The sequence below is a fragment of the Quercus suber genome, unplaced genomic scaffold (genome assembly GCF_002906115.3).
Source record: "Quercus suber isolate HL8 unplaced genomic scaffold, Cork oak 2.0 scaffold_190, whole genome shotgun sequence".
Classification (NCBI taxonomy): domain Eukaryota; kingdom Viridiplantae; phylum Streptophyta; class Magnoliopsida; order Fagales; family Fagaceae; genus Quercus; species Quercus suber.
The window spans coordinates 748,191-759,875 of record NW_027069648.1 but is presented as its reverse complement, the minus strand read 5'-3'; the positions used below and the strand labels follow the sequence as shown (position 1 = coordinate 759,875).

Below are 11,685 nucleotides of genomic sequence, written 5' to 3'. Positions count from 1 at the left end.
GGGTGGAGGGATGGTGGGGCTAAGGGATGGATGTGGGGTGGGTGAAGGGATGGTGGGGCTAGGGGGTGGATGTGGGATGGGTGAAGGGATGGTGGGGCTAGGGGGTTGGGAGGTGCATGTGGGGTGGGTGAAGGGATGGTTGAACTAGGGGATAGATGTGGGGCGGGTGAAAGGATGGTGGGGCTAGGGGGTGGATGTGGGATGGGTGAAAGGATGGTGGGCCTGGGAGTTGCATGTGGGGTGGGTGAAGGGATTGTTGAACTAAGGGATGGATGTGGGGCGGGTGAAGGGATGGTGGGGCTAAGGGATGGATGTGGGGTGGGTGGAGAGGGAGCGAAGGTAGGGACAACCCGAGGGGTAGCAACAGTCAGATGTCCGGTAGGAGCTGTGCTTGTGCTTGGGCTCTCAGTAAGAACTGATCTCTAAGTAGGTGCTACCATAGGAGTAGCTACCTCCTCATTCGGGGCCTCAGGGTCCGGAGGTCGTACATAGCCAATCGCCTGCACAGCAATCAGCACATCAATAATGTCCTTGTGGTCCTCCGTGCCCGGTGGGTGACGATTTAACAAACGGAGGTATCCTTCAATCTGCACATAGAAAAACCAAGTATATTAGTAATTCTCCACCGAGAAGAACAATGCCAATGAATATAGCATTTCTCTATTTATATTGGTTATAATTTGAAAACCTATCATTTATGATTTGTTGTGAAACTGTTATGGACATAGCATTTGTCTAATTTTTTTTCTCTCTCCCTTACAATTTCGGCAACTCCAATGTCGCAATTCCTATTCTCCTCTATGGCACTCCTATTTCTGGCACTTACATTTGGGCAGGAATTTCAGGGATGTAGTTACCAAAATTCATTTTTCTCTCTCTTCCTGTCACGTCATTTCTCTATCCTCTCTCATACTGTTTCTTAGAATTTCGACGACAACATTGCCGAAATTTGCTTCTCTCCTTAATAAGTTTGAACAGTGCTCATATTACAAATAAACTTCATTTTTTACAATATTAAGCCAAAAGACTCCTGAATTTAATCAGACTATTATATCAAAAACAAATTTGAAAAATTAAAGCTTATACTTTTAAAAGTAATAAATAAATAATTAATTATTTTTTTTTAAAACAATTTATGATTATGTAAATAGTAGAATAATTTAGCGATTGAAAACTACAGAAGAGAACATGAAGTGTTCAGATTTTTTCCCCTTCTAGCAAAAAGAAAAAAAAAACCATAACACCCACCAGCATAGAGTGTATCCATCATGCCTATAACAAACATCTGATGAAGACACAATAAAGATTATATAAAATTATTAACTAACTTATGCTATGACTATCTTATTAATATTACGAGCCATGATATCTAAAAGAAACTATATGATAAAGAAGGTTATGATTATCACAGCAAAATGAAAGTTAAATAAAGTTTATGAGTACTTACTTAGNTATATATTTTGACATTAATATTAAATAATTAAAATGAATAATATTATATAGATAAATGTAAAAATATGGGTTGTAAATATGAGATGAGGAGTAGTGAAAATGCTTAATCTTACATTGAAAAGTAAATGAACTATTTTATTTTTTTAATTGTGGTGATTAATGGGTTATATGATTTGTTTAATCCCATGTGATTTGTTTAAAAATCATTTAATGAATTATATCATGCTTGAATGATTTTTGAACCTCCACATAAAAAAGTTCAAACTGAGAATTCCTCAAATGTGACTTAAACGAAACTTTATGGTTAAAGGCTAAACACTAATAAAATGTCATTACACTTAAATAAATTGATTTAAAAAAATATTTGTGTTTATTTATTTATTTTTTACTTTTAAAATTATAGAGTTTAAAACTTTAAACTACTTTACATAATCATAAATTGTTTTGATAGATTATCCTCTTTTGCTAGTGGATGAGAAATTAGAGAGACAGTGGGAGCTTTATGCGAATTAAGTTTCATTTGTTGGTTTGATGGTAAGCATACATTGACCACATATATCACGTGTTAGTAATACTAGTTTCATGCTAAGAAGTATGGTAAGATGTAGAAGACATGAAGAAGTTACCATTAGAATCGATGCAGCACTGGGAACATCGATAAACCTCCGAGTCACCCTTTTGAACCAGCCAAAGTATTGATGCTCTGGAGGCATAGCACCAAGCACTGCTTCACAACGCCGTTGAAGGCGGTGACCCCAATTGCTGATATGCAGAGCATGTTTCCGCATCCAATCAACACCGACCTTCCCCCTCAAATCAATGGCATGCAGTACGGTGTCAGTGTCAACATCGCGGGGAATTTCTTGGATCATCCCAAATTGACGAACGACACGATCCGGTGTATGTAACTCTACTAGGTGGAAACATACAAGCGGCACCGTTGCCGTCCATACAGCCCTCCCTGCAACGCACCATGGCGGAAGCTCCTCAAAATGGGCGTCATACGGCTGCCACACCACCTACAGTACCCCAAAAACAAGTCCGCAACACATTAGGCAACTATGTTCCTATTTCAAAGTTCACGAATTGGAGTAAATTTAATCTAAACATGTTAACATCTTGACAAGGCATTTTCATACCTGGCTTGGCAGCATTGAAGCTATTTGCTGCCGATACCTATCCCTGAAGATGTGGGCAGGCCTATTTTTCTTGTTTGGGACCCACAACCACCTACAACAATCAAGAAGAAATTATCAATATCTAGAACTTTCCTACTAAGATTCAGGCATGACTAAAACTATAATTTTACCACATATAACTACTAAGATAATCTTATAGATGTTTAGTCAATGAATAATATCACTAGAGTAAGATACAATCCTAGTAAATTAGAGACTTACTTCAGGGACAATGGAGCACGCACTGGAGGACCATAAGCACCCACTGGCGGGCCACGCTCAATTGCCGGGCACAAATAAGGGAACCTGGCCCATGCCCAATACTGGAGCAGCAGTAAGCACCCACCGATCTGATTGGTGTCCTTATGGCTTGCCCTGCATAACTCTCGATACAACCATGCAAGGCAAGCACTTCCCCAACTATACCTTCGTGGGTTGCGAAGGTCTTCCAACTGCTGTACCCACATTAAATGCACCCTATCGCCGGATTTGTCCATGAATATTGTGTCCCCCAGTAGCGCTAGGATGTAGCATCGTGTGTACCGATGCAAGTGATCCTCTTCCACATTAGGCGGCAATGGTTCAGCAACTTGCTGCAAAAGCCGGTTGATAAGAATCCTCTGGCCATTAAGTTCCTTATGCTGGTCTTGAGTTACAGGAACAAATCCAAGGAAGTCCCGGCATACTTCAGTCCAGGTTTTTTGTGTGCTCCCTGTTATAGCAGCACCATCAACAGGAAGCCCGATAAGGACCTCCACATCTTGCAATGTGATGGTGATCTCACCATGTGGCATGTGAAAGGTGTGAGTCTCGGGCCGCCATCGCTCCACTAAGGCCGTTATTAGGCCATGGTCAATCTCTCTACCCGGGATCCAAAGGAGTCCCTCCAAACCGAGTGCCTTAATGATGTGAACGATTCGGTCATCCACCATTGCCTCTCGATTGGAGAACTCTTCACTACGGGCACGGCAGGTAAGGGACCCTGGATCCTACACATGACAAAACCATGGATTAGTATATGACCAGCCTAGAGGTGAAACGATAGAATGAATTAAATGTGTGTACATTGGTTAAATCTGTAGTGTTGTGTTTTACCTGCCCCTTCCAAATAACTTCGGACCGATGGATGGGCTGCAACGTCAACACCGAATCGTCAGCAGGGCCAGGATGCGTATGGTCAAACCGTCCAGCATTTGTACCAGCCATACTACACAAGAATGATAACCAATTAGCACATAATACACATGATTCAAAAAAAAAAAAAAAAACAATCTAAGAATTTTGAGAGAAATACAACATGTCGAGATTAATTATTTACATTATTTTCAAAACTTACCATCCAAGTTTATAACAAAACTCTAAGTTCACAATAAAACGTACTATCCAAAGTCATATAACGTAAACAAGTCAAAGTTTATTAATATTTTCATACAATATGTCTATATCAAAACAAAACTATAATGATCACCCGTTTTACTATTCTGGAATACATGAATCCCTATTTCCAGGCTAATTTTCTGCCCATCTTAATGATCTACCTACATTGATTCATTCAAATGTTCTTGCTTAGATATTCACAAGGAAGCAATCATGCCGCCACTTTGTACCACAACTCACTCAAGAGAACAGCATTTCAACAAAATAAATGATTCTAGGGGAATGATAATGAAGACATATAGGGAGTTCTTAGATTCTATGACCACTAAAAACTTTATATTTTGATTGAAGACTCAAAGAGAAGTGATGTTTCACAGCCAAAATAGGCAGCCACATGCTTCTCAAACAGTAATCATTATGCTGAAATACACTCATCTGTTTACCTCATTAAAACTAAATGCATAATTCCTGTACTTGTGCAACAGTTATTGTTGTCAATATTTATTCATGACGACTGAGATGAATGGAACATTCACATTTATTCATAAGAAGTCCTTCAAAAACCATTTTTCAAATCGAAGTAAATGGAGTCTTGACAAAGAAAATAAAATTTTCCAAACACAATGATCTCTGTTTTGTTTTGTTTTGGGTTTTTTTGTCTGGGTAATAATGCCCCTGGTTTGCAACTAATCAAGCATACAAATAGGTTATGATCAATACATGAAAACAACTTGAAATAAAAAGCAAGAAAGAAAAAAACTATTTCTGCAAACATTAAGTTGGATATCATGCAACCCCTTATTAATATTACATCAGTAAACATCTTTTTATTGGTTAAGTAATACGTCAAACCCAGAAACATAAATTGTTAAGGCAAACAACAAAGCTTCGATCTTTTTTAAGAGTTATATTATAGAAAGTCAAAACAGAAACCAAAGTAGAAAAAAACGAACTTTCACAAAAGATTCTTTGATTTTTCCCACTGTTTCTTAGCAACCAAAAAGTGAAACACACTTTGCATTTTGCATAAAGGGACTCACCTTTTTTTTTTTTTTCAGAGACCGTGTAGACTGAAGGACCTCAAAGCTCTGTGATGACCGTTTGCTACGTCTCTGTTCTTTTGGCGAAGCTGATGAATTTCAAATAGTGGAGACTGAGTGAGAGCAGAGACGGTGAGTGAGAGAGTGAGTAGGTGAGGGAGAGTGGGTCGGGGACGGTGAGGCCGAGAGAGTGAGAGGGTGACTAACAGTGGGTTGGCGACGGTGAGGCTGAGAGAGTGAGAGGGTGAGTGAGATCACCTCGGTCTCGGTGAGCGAGTGAGAGAGTAGATGAGGCTGAGAGAGTGAGAGGGTGAGCGACCGGCGTCGGTGAGGCTGAGAGAGTGAGAGGGTGAGCGACCGGCGTCGGGATCGGCTGAGAGAGTGAGAGAGTAGATGCTGGGTGAGAGAGAGTATTTGAAAGTGAGAGAGAGAGAGTAGATGACTGGTGAAAGTGAGATGGTGAGCGAGAGTATTTGAAAAAATCCCTATTAAGAAATCCTAATTAGAAATCGAGTCATAAAGACTCGATTTCTTGTGGTGTTGACACGTGGAAATAGAAACTCTAACACTCGATTTCCACACGTGTTGCCAAGTGGCAACTATGCCACATCAGAACTGATGACGGTACAGAAACCGAGCCTAAAAAACTCGATTTTTATGCCCAAAAGTCGAGTGTTTTATCCTCGAGATGTTAGTATACTATATACTTACAAAACCAGGCCAACTAACTACATAGTTGGCTAATCTTGGTTAAATCCCAATTTCGTTCCCACTATTAGTACTTGATAAGGCTGTCTCAAAGTATGAGGCAAGCAGACAACCGCCTAAGGCCTCCAATGAAAAGAGACCCCCAAAATTTAAACTAATCATTTATTAATATTTAAAATATAAAAATAGATCTCACTTAAAGTAGTAATCGTCTTAGGCTCTACAATGCATTAAGCCAGCTCGTACTTGGTGAAAAATCCAATCACCACATAACACAACACATGTATGTTATGGTAAAGTGTGCGATAAAGTTTGTCTCTAGACTTTTGAGGTTTATATATAACTGGTACAACGCATTTCATTTGTTCTGTTTGGAATGGAATTACCACTGAACCTAATCCCTTCGGGTGGAGGACTCTCCCTTCTGTTGCAAACTGCCTGATTAATTGAAGTTAAAACTCTTTTTGCACCTGACATTCAAGTTAATGATTGGGCTTCTTCCGTTTAATCTCAAAAAGTTGATGATTGGGCCTTAAGCGGATCAAGTATATATCAATTGTCACATTTGCATATTCAATAACAAAAAATATATGTATATGCGTTCACAAATTCAGATTTACACATCACTGAAGAACATCGCCACAACAACTACTATTGGTTGCCACAACAACTACCATTGGTTGGCAAAACCCAATAGTAAGGGTCCGTTTGGTTAGAGATTTATAGTATTGTTGTTTAAGTGTTGTGAAAATATGTGTTGGCTAAAAAGTGTTGTGGAAATACGTGTTTCTTTGTTTAAACACTGTAAACTATTGTTAAAAATCTAATACCAAACAGTCCATAAATCTTTTGAAATCTAATCAATCATATTTTAAATTGGTGAGTATAATATAATAATATTTGTTGATTTATTTACCGTTGCCATCCCGTGAGTTTGAATCTATATTTTTTAATAAATTCGCATTTAGAATAAGCACAACTCAAATTTTTTTTTTTCTCATTTTTAATTAAATGCACTGATATAGACCAAATTAGACTAAAGTGGACCGACTAGACCTAAGTGGATTGAATGGACTAAAATGGACCGAAATGTACCCATTGGATTGAATTGGAATGAACTGTGCCTAATGGACCGAATAGACTGAAATGGACCTGAATACACCAAAGTGTTAACAATGGACTGAGTAGACTGAAGTGGACAGAAATGTACCGAACGGACCGAAATGGACCAAGTAGGCTGAATTGCTACTCTGATGGAACCAGATGATGATTCTACTAAGTTACAAAGAATTAATGTTAAAAGTAATGTACAACTCACACCAACATATGCATTCATGGAGAACAAAATGATTTATTCAATGACTACTATGAATAAATAAAAGAAGAAGATACAAAAAAATTCTTTAAAGTTGCAAAACAATCCCACTAATTTTAGAAAAACATTATTTGCCGTTCAATTTTTTAGATTGGAATCCTAATCTGCAATAAAAAATAAAAAAAAGAAACAAAGACTTGTTTATGAAAGTTACATTGCAAAACACTCATATACATCTTTTCTAATTATACTATTAATATATGCATTTATGCAAAGCAAGTTTTCCTGTTAAACTGTAATGGTATTAGATTCTCAAAAAAATAATGGTATTAACTAACTACCATACAATAGCAACTATATGTCCAATTAAAAGAACAGTCACACTAATTCAGATAATAAACTATAGATCGGCTAGTGCAGCAACTGTGCAGTCCCATGATAGTCCTTATGCCATGTAACCAACAGCAATAGCAAGTGACACAACCAACAGCAGCTGTAGCTGATACCAGTGGCTAGGTGGCTAATACAATGCAGCAATATACTAGCTGATATAATGCAGCAAGACACCAACACATGATAGGGTAGACCTTATCAATAAACTACAAGTCAATTACTTCTACAAATACAAGAAAGCAAGTGTGGGAGTCATGCTAAGGAAAGAAAACTAAACTTAGAAAACATTCATTTTGAGATGGCCTTTTCAATATCAGAGACAGCATTTGTTTCAACAACAGTTGTACCATCATCAAGACCATCAAGCCAAGTACATCAACTACGAGGTTGTATATCTCGGCAGTCCTTAAGAACTATCACCAAAAAACTATAATCCAACAACATTAGACTTGTAAGCTTGCACTGAACACTACCATAATAAAAGCACTATCAGCAGACCTTTGAAAATTATTTTGATAAAAAGCAACACTTCAGCAAAATGTATAATATATCATTGGTAAATATTGAGCACATTACAAGATCTACAATTCATTTTACTTCAATTCACGGTAACAGGCACTTCTAAAGAGGATCCTATGAAAGCAAGACACATCCAGACTCCATCATGCCTGAATGCATGTATGATAAACCCCAAGACATGGCCAAATTTTCAGCATATTCAGTATGAAAAATTATCCCATAAATAGACAAGGGCTAACACAATAAGACATAGGCCATTCAGTTGTAATTATAGCTAGCCAAACAAGGAAAAAGAAAGTTAACAATACTGATTAAACAATAATGATGATGGCTGTGAGTGTGAGTGTGAGAGAAAACATATTAAAGCCAGTGCCACATAAGTATAAACATAAGGAGGATATTAATCGCAGAAGGAAAACTTATTTATTATTATTTTATAATAGCAGAAGGAAAACTAGGGAAATAGAAAGAAGAGGGTGAAGTGATTGAGAAGAACAGTATTGTATACTTTTTGGTAACTAAATGGCTAAAAGCTAACATTTATAGAAAGTATAAGATCAGACAACATGACTTCGATTGTCATTTGATGGCAATAACATCAAACAAATCAGTATGAGCAGTATAATAATCAACAACGGAGATAATGCAAAAGAATGGAAATTACAATGCACTAGCAAGGTTTAATACAGAACAGTACAAAGAAAACATAGGAATAAATATATGACAGAAATAACCAACCAATAGTAAAGATTTATACCAGTAATCTGCGACAGGTTGACACAAGCAAATGTGGAAAAGAAAACTCATTGCTACGAATTACATTGATGATGACAATGCTGAACCCACTCAAGAGGAGGATAAGGGAGAAAGCCAACATAATTCATGCTAAACCTACAATGTCAATGAAGCAATTCTTGTTTCAAAATGTCAATTTGAACTCTTGGAGGCTTTCAGGCCAGGTTTATGTCATCAATGGTCAGCGTGCTGGGGAGATACTGCAGGTACCCAATATGAGAATAATCAAACAAGTAGATTGCCATCATTAACATATGTTTTTTTCCTGATTTAATTGAAAAACTCATATTATTGGTCATACCTGTAGAGTGTAGGCACACATGGACAGAAAATTCAAACAAAGAGGAGCATCACAAGCACAAGATAAGGGTTGCTAGGATTCTTCAACATGTAATTTGGCATATGGAAGGATAATGTTAAGCAAGGCAACATAGGCTACGGCTTAGGTTTTATCAAATGCTTAACACAAAGTGAAGGGCAAAGTGCAAAGGAAACTTTAACGTCATCAGTAAAAGAAACCACTTTAATTAGTAAAACTCATAACAACACATGGTTTCATTTGCTACATGGGGCAATCATCAGTCATCACATTAGCTTTTGGTCTCCGTCAATTTTAACTACCCATACCTAGACAAACTGTCATGAAACCATTAAAATACATACATACACACATACACACACACACACACACATATTAAAAGCAAAGAAAATTTTATATAATCCAGAACCAAAATGCATTGGAAAATAAAAGTTGTAAAAAAAAAAGGTAAAAGTTGTTAACCGAAAAAAGTAGAAATACAGATTTTACAGGCACAAACACAATGTAGCTGGGGTTACTGGCTTCGATTCTAACTGTGATTTGTAATTTGCCAGCCATTTTGTATAACCTCGTCCGCATGTAGTAGAAGGCAACAGAATTGTCAAATTGTTAAAAAAAAAAATTGGCAACAGTTTTGTGGAAGGGTAGCAAATCCACAGGGGGCTGGTGCTCCTTCATTATCTTAACAAGCCTAGCTAGAATATTATGAAGAGTGCTGTTTATTACACACACGCTCTTTCACACAAACTTACACACACGAAATGCACTAAATATTGTGACTTCCCTATTCTAAAATCATGACCCTGAAGTAAACTTTGTGTTTTGAAATCCCCTTCTGCAAAGACACCTCTGCAAATTGCTTGACAGCTGCAATATTTTTCTCAATTTCCCTCTTCTTATAACCCTGCATCATCTTTAACCGGAAGGAATCTTGATTCCAGATCATCCAACTCCCCCTTAATGTAACTTATGGTGTTCTCCAACCTTGGCTTCACAAAATTCTCTAGAGCATTAACTCAATGATTAGTGGTCTTCATTGCCTCATTGAGTGTTAAGAATGATTTCCTCAATTGCTTTCACATAAGCAGCACAACAGAGCTGAACCTGTAGTCCACCTCTAGCCATCCAGTTAGGTCATTCTTGGTCTCACCATCAGTGAAAAACTCAAACTTCAGGAGCTTCAAACCAGCAACATTTTCCTGCTTTGATAAAACTTTAAGAGATGCATCTTGGATATTCTCGAGGACAATGTACTGTTCTCCCTAGAAATATACTTGGCTTCAGTTTGGGCAAATGAGGAGGTCTCCATGATCTCTCCCATTGATTCTTTCTTGGAGGCAATCTTTTTAAGAATCTGACGGAACTAGCCTGTTAAAGCATCCTTCTTCTTCTTGAGAAGAGCATGAACTCTTGTAGCACTGGTAAGGCAAACTTTCATGATCCCAAGCATTGTTACGGTGGGAACTACATTCAGGCACTGGATTTGGCCAGACACCTTTCCAAATATTTAAAAATAAAAGATAATAAAATTTCTTGGTGCAATGAAGCATAGAAAGATATGTAACAATAATTAAAATTAAATTTCACAACTGCTAGCTATACTTTATTAAAGTTGTAAAAAAATATGCGAGGAAAATGAAAATGTTATAGAACCCAATTTTAACCACAGATGTACTTGCAAAGCAGGAATGCAATATCAGATAATTTGTAAGAAGAGTAAAACCAGCTTCCCAAGATAAGCAATAGAATAATTAGATGAAGCAGCAGTAACATGACTCATGATAAAGTTACAAAACTTCTAGTGTGTTTGGATAAGCTTATTTTTATTGGCTCAGTCAAACTACACAGATACCAATATAAACCAAATCCATTATCAAATTCATTACAAAGAACCCACAATTAAAAATTCCATAAACATATAATCCTGTCAACGAACTGAACTAAAGAATACAATCTCAAGCATCTACAGACATTGGAATGCTGCAAGTTAACCTTGATGAAATATTAAAAAGCTTTTTGTAGTTCCAAACTGACCTAACCTGAGTAACTAAACTAGCAATTGAGACGAGGAGGGCTTTCAAACTTCGTTGGGAGTGGATGAATTGGTGTTGGCCATGATGGTTGCACAAGTAGGAATACAGATTTCACATCCATAGACACCATAGCAGGTAAGAAACAGATTGCCCCCGTCCTAATGTTGCACGAGACAATGCAATTTTCGAGTAACTGTAAGAAGACAATATCGCCATCATTGGGGTGGAAGGCTATGAATTTCACAGGCCATGGGAGCTCCGCCCCTTTCATTTTGAAAATAGGATATTCTGAAAGTATGTCCCTGAGGTAAACTGTGTGTTTCAGTGACCATGTGCCTGCATTTGCGTAATCCCCAAGTTCCCAAACAGAAAAATTCATAGCATCGCCGGAGCAATAAGGACAATAACGAGGTGGAAGTCTGCAATAGCGAGGGCACCGGGATATAGAATTTTGGAATATTCGAATACGCCCATGGAACACTCCCAAGGAGATGAAACAACCACTAGGAAAGATGGGCAGATCGATATAGCAGAGGTGGCATCCTTGTGGATTTAG

The 11,685-nt window shown here is 37.6% G+C and overlaps 1 protein-coding gene across 2 annotated transcripts; it reads right to left on the bottom strand.

Moving 5' to 3' along the window:
* Nucleotides 1-119: 119 nt before the first annotated feature.
* On the bottom strand, nucleotides 120-11,236 carry LOC112012577 (serine/threonine-protein phosphatase 7 long form homolog). Of its 2 annotated transcripts, none has more exons than XM_065778766.1 (7): nucleotides 11,131-11,236; nucleotides 8,740-10,591; nucleotides 3,726-3,837; nucleotides 2,853-3,619; nucleotides 2,592-2,682; nucleotides 2,079-2,471; nucleotides 120-587 (listed from the first exon to the last, which is right to left on the bottom strand). In XM_065778766.1, exons 2-7 carry the CDS (start codon nucleotides 8,787-8,789, stop codon nucleotides 423-425), a joined length of 1,578 nt encoding a protein of 525 aa, XP_065634838.1. In that variant the 5' UTR covers nucleotides 8,790-10,591; nucleotides 11,131-11,236; the 3' UTR covers nucleotides 120-422. The 2 variants fall into 2 exon arrangements, with proteins under 2 accessions (XP_065634838.1, XP_065634837.1); XM_065778765.1 differs by having other exon boundaries at nucleotides 11,136-11,225.
* Between the last annotated feature and the right edge of the window lie 449 nt (nucleotides 11,237-11,685).